We start from the raw sequence: 16,008 nt of genomic DNA on the forward strand, positions 1-16,008 counted from the left end.
CCCGAAGCCACTCCTGCGTTGTCTTGGCTGTGTGCTTCAGGTCGTTGTCCTGTTGGAAGGTGAACCTTGAAACAAGTCATCGCTGGAGGGTAATGCAACCCAAACGGCATGACTGTGAATTGGGAACCGACCAAATCCGGTGCATAATACAACCCAAACGGCATGACTGTGAATTGGGAACAGACCAAATCCGGTGCATAATACAACCCAAACGGCATGACTGTGAATTGGAACAGACCAAATCCGGTGCATAATGCAAACCAAACGGCATGACTGTGAATTGGAACAGACCAAATCCGGTGCATAATGCAAACCAAACGGCATGACTGTGAATTGAAACAGACCAAATCCGGTGCATAATGCAACCCAAATGGCATGACTGTGAATTGGAACAGACCAAATCCGGTGCATAATGCAACCCAAACGGCATGACTGTGAATTGGAACAGACCAAATCCGGTGCATAATGCAACCCAAAAGGCATGACTGTGAATTGGGAACAGACCAAATCCGGTGCATAATGCAACCCAAAAGGCATGACTGTGAATTGGGAACAGACCAAATCCGGTGCATAATGCAACCCAAAAGGCATGACTGTGAATTGGAACAGACCAAATCCGGTGCATAATGCAACCCAAAAGGCATGACTGTGAATTGGGAACAGACCAAATCCGGTGCATAATGCAAACCAAACGGCATGACTGTTCCAAGGTCTGTTAATATTGTCGGAACAGGCCAAGGCCTATTATTACAATCATCGCTGAGCATTATTAGGTGCTAGGCAGTTACCAACTATTGAGTTATTTGAGGTAAGTAGAAGAAAGTGTCCATTGGTACCGAATTATTTCCAAATAAATACCAGGTAAATTTCAGTGGGAACATACACTCTTAGAAACAAAGGTCCTATCAAGAACCTAAAATGGTTCTTCAGCTGTCCCCATAGGAAAAGCCTTTGAAGAACCCTTTTTGTTTCCATATAAAACTATTTTGGTTCTAGGTAGAACCCTTATGGGTTCCATGTAGAACCCTTTCCACAGAAAAACATGGGTTCTACCTGGAACCAAAAGCTGAGCTTTTATGGGGACAGCCAAACACTTTTGGAAACCTTTTTTCCTTAGAGGGTATTAACCACTATACAAACCGTAACTATAATGTTTTGGATTCCAGTTATACAATGTGTCAATTGATACATTTTATGCAGAAGTTTTGTTGGAGGATAGAAAATATCAACAACCATTTTATAACATTAGGATAAAAAAGAAATTAATCCACATGTATTAACATTGGGCAAGACCAGTTAATATGAATTTAAAAAATCAGTAATGTGTTATCTTTTTCTAATAGACTAATGTTTGAATCATGATGCTACTACTTTTTTGTGCTTTTTTAAATATTAAGATTTAAATCGTAATAACCATGAACAAATATCAGTTAGGTTTGTTGATATCTCTGAAAAGTCTCGATATGAAGAATTCGCCTTCATACTGAAGGCAACAGAAACAATAAAGAGATGGGCTTTCCTCACAAATGCACACAGCCGCAAATAATGACCCTTTAATGGCCACTTTGAATTGAACTGTACAGGGTGGGCCTCTGTGCCATATTGCTCTGTCAGGGGTTTGAACAATGGAGCCACATATTCTTTGGCTGTCGGCTCAAGTATGAAAGCGATAGGGGAACATACAAAAAATTGTACAATCCTGAGACCAATACAGTAACCGCAACCATGTCTATGGGAAAGGTGTGGGGAGCTTTGGCGGAATTTGACTTTTAAGCTTTTTCTAATTTGTTTATAACAATCAATCAATTGTACTGTTAGAACTACAATTTGTTTTTGTAAATTATGGTTTTGTTTTGTGTTTTTAGATAATCTTCTACGAGGACAGGAACTTCCAGGGTCGTTCCTATGAGACCTCCAGCGACTGCCCTGAGCTGACCTCCTACCTGAGCAGGTGCAACTCCTGCAAAGTTGAGAGCGGCTGCTTCATGGTCTATGATCATTCCAACTTCATGGGAAACCAGTACTTTGTGAGAAGGGGAGAGTATGGTGACTACCAGCGTATGGGCATGAACGATTGCATCAGGTCTTGCCGTAACATCCCCATGGTAAATTTAATTCACCTGTTCATTTTGACTCCCATAGGCCATACGGACAGCTCCAGCAAAAGCAATGTGAACGTATATTTCGCACAATTTGGTAAAACACTTTTCCCATATCCGTTTACAGCACAGAGGAAACTTTAGGATGAGGATGTACGAGAAGGAGAACTTCGGAGGTCAGATGCACGAGCTGAGCGACGACTGTGAGTCCATGACCGATCGTTTCCGCATGAACGACATGCAGTCCTGCAATGTGATGGACGGCCACTGGCTGATGTATGAGCAGCCCCACTACAGAGGCAGGCAGATGTACATGAGGCCTGGAGAGTACAGGAACATGAGAGAGTTGAGCATGCACATGGGCTCCAACCCCATGAGGTTCAACAGCATGAGGCGTATCATGGATTCTTGTTATTAAACGCACCAATGTCTAAAATTTGAGTATAAATAAAATCACTTACCTTTTAAATTGAAGTCTCTTTAATTTTCATTTGAGTCCTTGGTTCGAGGTAAAGGTGCAATCAGAACATAAATCTGCATTTTCATATGGTTCGTTTTCCCAGTGCAACGGGAGCAGTACACCAGGACATGTCCTCCCCAGGTGATGAGGTTGTTACGATGCATACCATTTCAAAACTTGATGTGGAGTTAATGGAATTAGAATCTATTAAAACCACTGATCATTACATAAGGTTAATGTTGAATTAAATGTTAGTAAGTACTGTCTATTCTAGTAGTAAGTCAACAATTTGTAGAAAATACTTTGTATCAGCATCAGTATACAGCTCATGCTTCAGCTGCATCTGCTCTTATTATTCATACCGTACAGGACAAAACAGGACATGTGCTGGATATTTGTTGGGGAACCTTCCGTGCTTTGCAGAATGTTTAAACCAGCTAACGAAACAGTACATTATTAATGGTTTTCTATTGAGACGTGGTCCCAACTCTACTGTCCAATACACCTGCCAAGGTCCTGTACAATGTATGCTCCACAAATACTGCCATCCACAAGTCACAGCAAACCCAGGAGAGGGCAGCACCTCCACAGTATAATAGCAGAGTTCTGGATTATGGGTACAGATGAAGGCCCAAGAAAAGTGATTCAGTCAAATAACTGTATCTCAATCATGTACAGTGGGAGGTTTATTAGTTTAACCATTTAACCAATCCTTATAGATGTCAGACTCATCCAAAGACTCGGAGGCCCACATTATGATTTCGATAATATTTTGTATTTACATTTTATACTAAAATATTATTTTATATTAGAAATGTATATCATATTTATTTATAAAAATACAATGTATATATCATAATGTAGATGTGTATACATTCTATTAATTAAACAAAGTGTTGACTAATACTAAATAACACTAAATATACTAATTAGATTTAATGAATAACAAACAGATTCTTTATATACAGTACTATGTCATGAAGCATTTTAATATTGTTCATTAGGAAGCTCATATAGCAACCTGTACAGAAACATGTTTCCTAAAAATAGCAATAAACTTGGTTATCTAGCTAGAATAAGGCTGTCAACTGTCAGAAGATTTGACATTGACAAATAACCTGGGGTATTTGGCCTAGGATCTGCAGCTGTAGTCGTCACTATGTTTCCTTACCTTGAAAACAATAGCCTCATTTGGTTTATTTATGTAGTTATATACATTAATGTTTGATTAACAAAAATAATGGAACTGCAATCTCTCAAATTGTATGTTTAACCTCAAAGTAAAACATTTTTTTGTATGTTTAACCTCAAAGTTAAAAAAAATAAAAAAAATAAAAATGTAATAAAATGTATGCACTCTACTGTAAGTCGCTCTGGATAAGAGCGTCTGCTAAATGACAAAAAAATAAATAAATAAAAGTAAGTTCATACAAAGTTGTGATTGTCTATCAACTAGCAGAGTTGTTACAGAGAGGAAGAGCAAGGTGTTGTGGAAGCAGTTTGCTATTTGAATACATTACTGGTGAGCATGTTGGTACACAGTACCTTTTAATAGTTTGGCCTGTTCCAATTCACAGTCATGCCATTCAGGTAGCATTAGGCACTTATGGAAATGGCTGCAGAACTGGGAAGCAGCCATTCATTAAAGTCAAAATGAGTCCCACTGTAAATATTCCAGGTCACTCTCCTGTTGGCCACTGGGTGGTATATTGTAAAACGCAATACAGTCAATCACATGACCTGAGTTGTTGTCCAAACCAGCAGCCACTCACTTGGCTGTGGGTCAACTGAGACCACAGGTGGCACGAGCACAAGTTTGGCTGGACATATTCCAAAACCTGACCACAGAAACAGTACTGAAACCACCAGGCAAGGGGAGTCAAATCCCACATTTTCTTATTATCCATCATACTTTTATTATAGTTTGCTGTGTGTTTGAAATGTTCATGAATTATATTTATAAGTAGGGTAGCAATGTAGAAAGTAGTATATGTCAAACAATAATGGTAATATTTGTGCGCATCCGATCATATTTAATATTCTTCACAGTGAAGGTGATTCATAACAATCAATGAATGTGTATATATGAGAGCTTACTTTTAAAGATCAAATAAATGCTTGATAAATACGTTTTGAATTTGGGTATTCTGTCATCAGTTTTGGGTTGAATATTCTGTCATCCGTTCTTTTAGCTATCAGATTTTGGTTTTCCACTGATAAACATGTGCAGAGTAGATGATAAGTTAATTAGCACCATTGAAGCCTTTGTGTACGTAACAAAAAAGCAATTCAACCTGCTGACAAAGAAAAACAACTATCTTTTGTAATTTGGCAGCCATGCTGTATTTTCAAAAAGGCTGACATCTAAAGTCAATTGATTAACATAACAATGTCTCTATTCCTATAGGATATAAAAGGACCATGGCTCGCTTAGTCAGTGTTGCAGTGTGATCACATTTAGCTAACACAATGGGAAAGGTAAGGCATGTTGTTTCGCTGCACATCTTTTGTCCTGTCACACCTTCTTGCTCATTGTTTGTCTGACAGAACAAAGAACAATGAACACCTGGCTGCGAGATAGACACTCAGTTGTTTGATCCTTTGCATGGCACAAAACTCAATGTTCTTTCCATTGTATGCATGTTTACTTCCATTCGTATTTTTAGATAATCTTCTACGAGGACAAGAACTTCCAGGGTCGCTCCTATGAGTGCAACACCGAATGTGCCGACCTGCACACCCATTTCAGCCACTGTAACTCCATCCAAGTGGAGAGCGGTAGCTGGATGGTCTATGAGCGCCCAAACTACATGGGCTACCAGTACTTCCTGAGAAGGGGCGAGTATCCCGACTACCAGCGCTGGATGGGCTTTAATGATTGCGTGAAATCCTGCCGCATGATCCCTCAAGTGAGCCCATATTCCTCTTTCCTGGTATACAAGTTAACCCATCATTGATGTAGGTAGTAATACACATGGCAAATAAACATGAAACTTGAAACTTAATAGTAAAGTGGCTAAATGAACGTACCCATCTTCTCCTCCTTGTTCTCAGAATCAGGGCGCTCACAAGATGAGAATCTACGAGCGCTCTGACTTTGGCGGTCAGATGCTGGAGTTTGCCGATGACTGCCCCTCCCTCTACGATCGATTCCATTACAATGATATCCACTCTTGCAATGTTATGGAGGGGTATTGGCTCTTCTATGAGCATCCCAACTACAGAGGCAGGCAGTATCTCCTGATGCCTGGCGAGTACAGGAGATACAGTGACTGGGGAGCCATCAATTCCAGGATTGGCTCCATCAGACGTGTTGTTGCTCACCCAAACTGAGAGGCAATACATTGTCAACATGAAAATGAGCCTAACATTGAAATTAATAAAAGTTAGGTCCAACCGCCATCTTATTGTCTTCTCTAGTGTTCACTCAATAAGTATGAAAACATACTGTACTCTTTACACCTTGCAAAGTTTCAGCAAATTTGTTGAATTGAGACATCTAATAGTTTTATGTTTCATACTGTAGAGAGAAAACTACTGGTCATTGTCATCATCCAATCATTTTTTAAATGTTTTTCAAGCCATTATCTGAAGACGTAAGAATGCTTACTTCACACACCTAAAATACTTTACTACTAAAGTAAAACCATAAAATCACAACACTCACCAGCAACTCTCAATACCTCAATATGAGTGACAGAGAGAATACCTACTCATTCAATGAAAATCAAGCACAATTCTGCACAGCATAACAGTTAAAACAATTAACTAAACTGAATTACTGTAGTTTCTGTATACTGTATAAAACATTTAGATACCACACTTTATACCTTGCTCTACATAATATTAGCTCTTTTTTTAGAATGTTGCTCTTCAAATTTGGTTCTTCATCATCATGAACCACACATAAAACTAGAAGTGAATGGTACCCAGTCGGTCACACACACATAAAACTAGAAGTGAATGGTACCCAGTCGGTCACACACACATAAAACTAGAAGAGTTCTGAGCACATTTCCCTTATTTGTCTTCAACCTCCCTCTATGCCCATTTTGAAATTAAACATAAATACACCTTAATCTCACATTAGTTTTTTTTGACAATCAGCAGCCCAACACTTTTTATTATCCTAAACAGACTTGAAAACTTGTTTGGCATTTGAGGATATGTTCTCAACTGGTTTACTGTATAGTTTACTAATCAAACGGATATGTATTTGTGCAGATAGATAACAAATCAAAGTTGAATTTGGTATTCTTCAAGGTTCAGTGCTTGGACCCCTGCTATTTTCTTTGGCTGAAATCCTAACAGAACCTCAGGCCATTCTCATATGGAATATCAATCCCGGGTTCATAACTGCAGGCTCCAGATTACGATTATTTCCATTGCAATTTTATACAGTCCACTAGGGGAAACATGTGCGCCTATTATGATCTAGTAGGTTCTTTGCTTGCTAGGGTGTTGTGGATGGAGTTAGAAGAAGAGCTTAAACCGTGAGCTACGTCTCCAAGGATCATAGGTTAAGTCCCAGTGCTAGGCACTCATTTTTTTTCCCAGTTATTTTCTGTTTTAACCCTATCCCAAACCTTAAAACTTACCTTAACCATTCCTAATTAATACCTTAATTTAACCATAGAGTTGAGTTTCGGTTTCACTTTTGTGGAGTCTGACTAACAGCTTACATACATCAACATTTTCCATATTTAATATGGGCCCACAGTGCTTTGGTAATTGAGTTGCATAATGTTAATTTGACCTCCAAGCATGATTTACAAAAAAGTTTGAGTTTAGCACATGGACCTGAGGTTAGGATTTGGACCTTTATGTACACTATCCCTTGGTAACATAGTCCATAAATATGGTATGCTATTTGTTTGATATGAAGACCATCTACATCCACAGTTGTGGGCCTCCTGATGAGACATTATAACATCATCTTCCCATGTGATGTGTGAAATAAGCACTCTGGGAAATATGCAAATTAGGTCATCCTTATAGGAATATTTTCCTCCATTTAGAATTGTATGGATCAGCCCAGAGTCTGGTCTAGTGGTAGAGCTGCAGACTCAGGACCACAATACCCACTGGCAACGGGGTTACGAACCCCATCTTGGTCATTCCCCTCTCTTACTCACTGTCTCCTCTACATTCCCTGTCCATAACACGAGGCTTTAACATATTCAAAATGTATTTATATATACACTGCTCAAAAAAATAAAGGGAACACTTAAACAACACAATGTAACTCCAAGTCAATCACACTTCTGTGAAATCAAACTGTCCACTTAGGAAGCAACACTGATTGACAATAAATTTCACATGCTGTTGTGCAAATGGAATAGACAAAAGGTGGAAATTATAGGCAATTAGCACAGCACCCCCAATAAAGGAATGGTTCTGCAGGTGGTGACCACAGACCACTTCTCGTTCCTATGCTTCCTGGCTAATGTTTTGGTCCCTTTTGAATGCTGGCGGTGCTTTCACTCTAGTGGTAGCATGAGACGGAGTCTACAACCCACACAAGTGGCTCAGGTAGTGCAGTTCATCCAGAATGGCACATCAATGCGAGCTGTGGCAAAAAGGTTTGCTGTGTCTGTCAGCATAGTGTCCAGAGCATGGAGGCGCTACCAGGAGACAGGCCAGTACATCAGGAGACGTGGAGGAGGCCGTAGGAGGGCAACAACCCAGCAGCAAGACCGCTACCTCCGCCTTTGTGCAAGGAGGTGCACTGCCAGAGCCCTGCAAAATGACCTCCAGCAGGCCACAAATGTGCATGTGTCTGCTCAAACGGTCAGAAACAGACTCCATGAGGGTGGTATGAGGGCCCGACGTCCACAGGTGGGGGTTGTGCTTACAGCCCAACACCGTGCAGGACGTTTGGCATTTGCCATAGAACACCAAGATTGGCAAATTCGCCACTGGCGCCCTGTGCTCTTCACAGATGAAAGCAGGTTCACACTGAGCACATGAGCACATGTGACAGACGTGACAGAGTCTGGAGACGCCGTGCAGAACGTTCTGCTGCCTGCAACATCCTCCAGCATGACCGGTTTGGCGGTGGGTCAGTCATGGTGTGGGGTGGCATTTCTTTGTGGGGCCGCACAGCCCTCCATGTGCTCGCCAGAGGTAGCCTGACTGCCATTAGGTACCGAGATGAGATCCTCAGACCCCTTGTGAGACCATATGCTGACACATGCACATTTGTGGCCTGCTGGAGGTCATTTTGCAGGGCTCTGGCAGTGCACCTCCTTGCACAAAGGCGGAGGTAGCGGTCCTGCTGCTGGGTTGTTGCCCTCCTACGGCCTCCTCCACGTCTCCTGATGTACTGGCCTGTCTCCTGGTAGCGCCTCCATGCTCTGGACACTACGCTGACAGACACAGCAAACCTTTTTGCCACAGCTCGCATTGATGTGCCATCCTGGATGAACTGCACTACCTGAGCCACTTGTGTGGGTTGTAGACTCCGTCTCATGCTACCACTAGAGTGAAAGCACCGCCAGCATTCAAAAGTGACCAAAACATCAGCCAGGAAGCATAGGAACTGAAAAGTGGTCTGTGGTCACCACCTGCAGAACCATTCCTTTATTGGGGGTGCTGTGCTAATTGCCTATAATTTCCACCTTTTGTCTATTCCATTTGCACAAAAGAATGTGAAATTTATTGTCAATCAGTGTTGCTTCCTAAGTGGACAGTTTGATTTCACAGAAGTGTAATTGACTTGGAGTTACATTGTGTTGTTTAAGTGTTCCCTTTATTTTTTTGAGCAGTGTATTTAAATATATAATTATATGGAATGTAGTTAATTAAATAATTTTCCAGTTGTTCCAATAAAATGTATATTAAGGTAAAGGGATCTATGTTAATGTTAATTATTAGTTTATAGATCAGATAAATAGCTAAACTGTTATAACAAAATGTTTGAAATTATGTGATTGTTATATTGGTGCTTGCAAAATAGTGAGTTTATATATGATTGTAATGTTATTGATTACTACTGAAATGGATACTAGTGCAGCCATGTAAGCTCAGGCAACCAGTTAAATGACAAGCACATCATTTCAAACATTCTATTATAACTATTTCTTACTGATTTGAAAAACGATCTATGAACTACAGTAAATAACTAATAAACTTTACAAAAGCATTCAGGTATGAACTGAAACTTGGAGGCAGCTTGCACAATTTAAAAGGTTTGCTTGAAGATGTTGTACCATGTGTACCCTACTAGATACTTATACTGTACATGTACATGTCCATGCCCATGTAATCATTGTGGGAATATTTACAAAGCTTCAGTGATATTTTAAATATTGCGTGCAATTTATTTTGCTTTAAGATGAATACTGGTATGAAAATCAGAAAGACAATTGAGTTATGAAAGATCTTCAATTATTTTATTCCCATGAACAATTAAAGACATTTAATTGCACATATCATTGATACGCTTCATGCTCATGAATCTCATGGATCCCTGGCTCATGCCTCCCATTCCCATGCTCATCTCCCTGAAGTTCCTGTACTCTCCAGGCCTCATGTACATCATCCTTCCTCTGAAGTGGGGCTGCTCGTACATCAGCCAGTGGCCGTCCATCACGTTGCAGGACTGGCAGTCAGACATGCGGAAACGATCCATGATGGAGTCACAGTCGTCCATCAGCTCCATCATCTGACCTCCGAAGTTCTCCCTCTCGTAGATCCTCATCTTGAAGGATCCTCTGTGCTGAAATGCAATAAAAAGAACAACATTATTTTAGGACACTTATGTACTTTGAATGTTGTATATCTTCAAATAGGCAATTACACTATAAGGTATCATCTATGAGATAAGGTGTCTTACCATGGGGATCATTCTGCAGGACCGGATGTTGTCGAACATCATGCCCATGCTCATCATGCGCTGCATGTCAGGGTACTCTCCCCTCCTCATGAAGAACTGCTGGCCCATGAAGTTATTGCGCTCATACACCATGAAGCAGCCGCTCTCAACCCTGCAGGACTGGCAGCGGGACATGTAGGGGGACATGTCAGGGCAGTCGCTCATGCACTCATAGTTGCGGCCCTGGAAGTTCCTCTCCTCGTAGAAGATAATCTATAGGAAAAGAGAGACAAACTGTATAACAATTCCTGAAAAGGCAAAAAAATCATCAAGCATATAGGCTAATTGCATTTTTAGACTCTGGGTAATGTTGAATTACTGAATTCCCATAAGAACTGATTCTTATAACAGATAACTAAATAATGTTACTGAACTATTATATTTACAGAATATAGGATGTACATTTCACTTTTGTAAAACTGTAGCCTACATGTAGCTACTGTGAGTCAGATCAGATTACCTTGCCCATGTTGGTGGTTGGTGGTTGACAGTGGATCAGCTTGTGCTTCTACCATCATTCTGCAGTCATTTTATACAAAAACCAGGGGGCCATGATGTGTTGTTATTCAAATTGTCCAAAGCTGATGATTGAGCAGTATGACGCTTTCGCTGATCAGGGCCTATGAAGTGTAACAATGGTTTTCATCCATACATTTCTGGCAGTGATGACCTGTGTTGTCTGTTTCATTATAAGCATCACTTTTGTGTACGCTTATCAGTAAGAATGTTCTTTGCATACAGTATGGTCCAGTAATCGAGGATGTACAGTAGAGAACTGAGATGAGGTCGATTTTCAGAACACATCTCTGTTGAACACACAGAGACCAATATTACAGATATAGTGAAAGAAGAAGTGAGTTTATGATGTCCTCAATCTAGATAGAGCATACTGGTCATGTTTGAAAAGCACTTTTATTGTGATTTTATGTACTTGAAATAATAATATTTTAATATACAACTATAGAATCTTATTCAAAGCTGTTCCGTCCCTTAGTAAAGAAAAAGGTTGTTTAACCTGTCTGTAAATTGCATTTGTCATTGATCGTTTGAGTTTATCCACTGGATAGTGTACTGATAAGAGAATTATGTTCTCCAGGTACATAACCCATTTTAGTTATATTACTCAGTCTGCAAACCAGAATTTGTAAGATCCTTGTCGAATGAAACAGACAGAGGCCCAGCTAAAATAGTCAAAAAGGTTTATTCACGGGAACGTTCTAAAGTCAAGAATACAAAACAATACATTTTATACTGACTTCTCACGCCCACACATTCACACAACCATACGCACACACATACACACAAACAGACGCATACACATGTCCTGCTACCCAGCCGCCAGAGATTAGTGACCTTGTCCTTGAGACCTACTCCCTGTTCTCTCCCAAATCTCTAGTCAGGTCGGCACCAAGCTCAGACAGTCTGTGTTTAAAATACCATAACGACATATTCTAATCATTCAATTAACAGATAATTCTCACCTATCATGTACAGATAAATAAATTGAAGAATTTTAGTTTAATGAAATTAAGATATGAATTGGTTTTGATGGGTGATCATTGATTTACAATGACAACAGTTACACCTTCAAGTCACAAGTGCATGTATTTCCTTCAGTCCAAAAATGTAATTGGGTCTGAAAGGGGCTGGCGTTTATGTGAGGCTTGCATGTGAATGTATGATTGTTCTGTTAAATTTGGAGTTTTCACTAACCAGGTTTCCATCCAGCCTTTTTTATGGCAGTAAAGTACATGTTGGATAAAAACTGTCACGACAGGCCTGATGTAAACAGCAAATTTTTGGGTAAACTTTCCAAATGTTGACAAAACAAAATAAGCTAGACAAGGTGGGATATTTTTGGGTTGGTAAAATGTATCATGCAAGAAATAGAGGTGGAAACGCCTTCATGCGGAAATATTGATATAATAACCATCGTATCGAAGTAAACTTGGTGTCACGCAGTGATATGTTGTGTGGTCCTCCTGCTATGACTCAGGAAAGCATGCAGTTTATTAGGCTACAGATGAAATAAGTTATGACAAACTTCACAGGGTGGTGAAAGTGCACAGTGATGAGCTTGGTGCTTTCCAATAAATATCAAGGTTCTTATTCTGGTGCCATTTGACAAATACAAATTATCTCACTCTCGTCATGTAGGCTATACCCTCACTGTATCTGCCAGCTGTTGGCTAAAGTGCACATGCCAAGACTACAGTGGGCACATTCGCTATACAACACAACATTTCTTCTGACAAAATCATCAGTAGAGTTGAAAATGCGATGGAAACCAGTGGATACTGCTGAGGCGAGGACGGCTCATAAAAATGGCTGGAACGGAGTGAATGGAATGGCATCAAACACATGGAAACCATATTGATACCATTTCACTTATACCGCTCCAGCCTTTACCACGAGCCCGTCCTCCCCAATTAAGGTGTCACCAACCTCCTGTGATGGAAACCCATTAAACTCATATTTTTTATTCAGCTCATAGGAATTTAACCACAAAAGTAATTTTTATATTCACTACGTCATCATGCACAGACTTAAAACCGTCAATTTGATGAAAACATGTGTACATAATGTTGCTGCTTCCGTCTCTTATGACCGAAAAAAGCTTCTGGACATCAGAACAGCGATTACTCACCTCGGACTGGACAAAGATGTTTTCTTTAATGAGTCCGATGTGAAGGATGTACTGCATTGTCAAGACAAGGCCTAAATCCCCCATAATCAGCGTGAAGAAAAGATGAAAGAAAAGGGGGAGGAGGGCAGGGTGACTTGTAAGAATTTGCCAGACGAGTAGGTAAACCACCACTTCCCTGCGTATTATTGGCCAACGTGCAATCATTTGAAAATAAACTGGACGATCTACAATTAAAACTATCCTACCAACGGGACATTAAAAGCTGTAATATCTTATGTTTCACCGAGACATGGCTGAACGACGACACGGCTGGCATCTCTGTGCATCGGCAGGACAGAGCAACTACATCTGGTAAGACGAGGGGCCGGAGTGTGTGTCTATTTGTCAATAACTGCTGGAGCGCGATGTCTAATATTAAAGAAGTCTCGAGGTATTGCTCCCCTGAGGTAGAATACCTCATGATAAGCTGTAGACCACACTATCTACGGAGAGAGTTCTCATCTATATTATTCGTAGTCGTCTATTTACCACCACAAACCAATGCTTGCACAAAGAATGCACTCAACGAGCTGTATAAGGCCATAAGAAAACAAGAAAATGCTCATCCAGAAGTGGCCTTTAATGCAGGGAAACTCAAATCCAATTTACCTAATTTCTACCAGCATGTCACATCTGCAACCAGAGGAAAAAAACTTCTAGACCACCTTTACTCCACACACAGAGACGCATGCAAAGCTCTCCCTCGCCCTTCATTTGGCAAATCAGACCATAATTATATCCTCCTGATTCCTGCTTACAAGCAAAAACTATAGCAGAAAGTACCAGTGACTCGCTCAATACGGAAGTGGTCAGATGACGCGGATGCTACGCTACAGGACTGTTTTGCTAGCACCGACTGGAATATGTTCCGGGATTCATCCAATGGCATTGAGGAGTATTCCACCTCAGTAACCGGCTTAATCAATAAGTGCATCGACAACATCGTCCCCACAGTGACCGTACGTACATTTCCCAACCAGAAGCCATGGATTACAGGCAACATCCGCACCGAGCTAAAGGCTAGAGCTGCCGCTTTCAAGGAGCGGGACACTTATCCTGACGCTTATAAGAAATCCCGCTATGCCCTCAGACGAACCCTCAAACAGGCAAAGCGTCAATACAGAACTAATATTGAATGCTACTACACCAGCTCTGACGCTCGTCGGATGTGGCAGGGCTTGAAAAATATTACGGACTACAAAGGGAAACCCAGACGCAAGCTGCCCAGTGATGCGAGCCTACCAGACGAGCTAAATGCCTTTTATGCTCACTTAAAGGGTAGCAACACTGAAGCATGCATGAGAGCACCAGCTGTTCCGGACGACTGTGTGATTCTGCTCTCCTTAGCTGATGTGAGCAAGATATTTAAACAGGTCAACATTCACAAAGCTGCAGGGCCAGACAGATTACCAGGTCGTGTACTCAAAGCATGTGCGGAAAAACTGGCAAGTGTCTTCACTGATATTTTCAACCTTTTCCTGACCGAGTTTGTAATACCTAAATGTTTCAAACAGATATCATAGTCCTTGTGCCTAAGAAAGCGAAGGTAACCTGCCTAAATGATTACCGCCCTGTCGCACTCACGTCGCTAGCCATGAAATGCTTGAAAAGGCTGGTCATGGCTCACATCAACACAATCATGCCGGAAACCCTAGACACATTCTAATTTGCATACCGCCCCAACAGATCCACAGATGACGCAATTTCAATCGTACTCCACACCTTCCAAATATTGAGTTACACACCACCCTCACAGGGATGCTGGCCCATGTTGACTCCAATGCTTCCCACAGTTGTGTCAAGTTGGTTGGATGTTCTTTGGGTGGTGGACCATTCTTGATTAAAAAATTGAAACTGTTGAACGTGAAAAACCAAGCAGAGATGCAGTTCTTACCAGAAACCGGTGCGCCTGGCATCTACTACCATACCCCGTTCAAAGGCACCTACTATAAATCTTTTGTCTTGCCCATTCAACCTCTGAATGGCTCACACACAATCCATGTCTCAATCCATGTCAACACTGATTGAAGTGGATTTAACAAGTGACATCAATAAGGGATCATAGCTTTTACCTGGATCCACCTGGTTATTCTATGTCATGGAAAGAGTAGGTGTTCTTGAAGTTTTGTATAGTCAGTGTATATACTATTTACACACTTTGTTTGTTTTTCAAATTTGAAATATTTTCCTGAATTCCTAATCCACCCCACTCACATGTTTACTACCGAAACAGTGGGAAAAGTTGCAAAAAAGGGAGAACTGTGCACAGGGTGATCATTTAGATTTTCAAAACCTTTAAATTGAATATAGAGAAATATCATCTATATTGTTCTCTGTAAAATGTTCAGTGTTGACTGTATGAATCTGAAACTTGTTGATTGATTGAATTACTTATGCATCTTATCAATTATGTTGTTAGATGTTTAAATGATCACTTTACCTATCTTTATTTGGCAAAATAGCATGTGTTTCTGTGTCATGTCAGTCATAGAGATAAATGAAGGACTCTAGATAGATAGTCTTAGTATAGACATTACCATAGAGGGCTTCCACTATTTAAAAGTAATCAACTGGGTGAGAATTCCTATGGGTTGGGAGTGATTAAATATTTACATTTTAGTAATTTAGCAGACACTCTTATCCAGAGCAATTTACAGAAGCAGTTAGGGTAAAGTGCCTTGCTCAAGGGCACATCGAAAGATTTAGCACCTAATCGGCTCGGGGATTTGAACCAGCAACGTTTCAGTTTCTGGCCCAACTCTCTTAACCGCTAGGCTACCAGCCAATGACCAAACACTGTCTGCTGCAAATTGGGTTGCCTATCGTTTGTCAACCAAAGACAATGGTAATATCCAGCCAAGACCAAGATTTATACCCGGACATTGGT

At 40.6% G+C, this 16,008-nt stretch overlaps 3 protein-coding genes across 4 annotated transcripts; 2 read left to right on the top strand and 1 right to left on the bottom strand.

Moving 5' to 3' along the window:
- Positions 1 to 1,711: 1,711 nt before the first annotated feature.
- On the top strand, positions 1,712 to 2,517 carry LOC139546714 (gamma-crystallin M3-like). The gene is made up of 3 exons (XM_071355429.1): positions 1,712 to 1,740; positions 1,866 to 2,105; positions 2,227 to 2,517. Exons 1-3 carry the CDS (start codon positions 1,726 to 1,728, stop codon positions 2,515 to 2,517), a joined length of 546 nt encoding a protein of 181 aa, XP_071211530.1. The 5' UTR covers positions 1,712 to 1,725.
- A 1,792-nt stretch (positions 2,518 to 4,309) lies between these two features.
- Positions 4,310 to 5,961, top strand: LOC139546717 (gamma-crystallin S-1-like). 2 transcript variants are annotated; one of them, XM_071355433.1, is made up of 4 exons: positions 4,310 to 4,428; positions 4,967 to 5,037; positions 5,226 to 5,468; positions 5,614 to 5,961. In XM_071355433.1, exons 2-4 carry the CDS (start codon positions 5,029 to 5,031, stop codon positions 5,890 to 5,892), a joined length of 531 nt encoding a protein of 176 aa, XP_071211534.1. In that variant the 5' UTR covers positions 4,310 to 4,428; positions 4,967 to 5,028; the 3' UTR covers positions 5,893 to 5,961. The 2 variants fall into 2 exon arrangements, with proteins under 2 accessions (XP_071211534.1, XP_071211535.1); XM_071355434.1 differs by having other exon boundaries at positions 4,319 to 4,431; positions 4,965 to 5,037.
- A 3,976-nt stretch (positions 5,962 to 9,937) lies between these two features.
- Positions 9,938 to 10,938, bottom strand: LOC139546712 (gamma-crystallin M1-like). The gene is made up of 3 exons (XM_071355427.1): positions 10,896 to 10,938; positions 10,397 to 10,648; positions 9,938 to 10,279 (listed from the first exon to the last, which is right to left on the bottom strand). Exons 1-3 carry the CDS (start codon positions 10,902 to 10,904, stop codon positions 9,980 to 9,982), a joined length of 561 nt encoding a protein of 186 aa, XP_071211528.1. The 5' UTR covers positions 10,905 to 10,938; the 3' UTR covers positions 9,938 to 9,979.
- Between the last annotated feature and the right edge of the window lie 5,070 nt (positions 10,939 to 16,008).

Source organism: Salvelinus alpinus, chromosome 20 (assembly GCF_045679555.1).
Source record: "Salvelinus alpinus chromosome 20, SLU_Salpinus.1, whole genome shotgun sequence".
Lineage (NCBI taxonomy): Eukaryota > Metazoa > Chordata > Actinopteri > Salmoniformes > Salmonidae > Salvelinus > Salvelinus alpinus.

What these genes read in the sequence shown, in the direction of transcription:
- LOC139546717 (XM_071355433.1), top strand. An exon ending in CCTGCCGCATGATCCCTCAA is followed by an intron (nt 5,469 to 5,613) that starts GTGAGCCCATAT and finishes CCTTGTTCTCAG; the next exon opens with AATCAGGGCGCTCACAAGAT.
- LOC139546714 (XM_071355429.1), top strand. An exon ending in CTTGCCGTAACATCCCCATG is followed by an intron (nt 2,106 to 2,226) that starts GTAAATTTAATT and finishes ATCCGTTTACAG; the next exon opens with CACAGAGGAAACTTTAGGAT.
- LOC139546712 (XM_071355427.1), bottom strand. An exon ending in CCTGCAGAATGATCCCCATG is followed by an intron (nt 10,280 to 10,396) that starts GTAAGACACCTT and finishes ATTGCATTTCAG; the next exon opens with CACAGAGGATCCTTCAAGAT.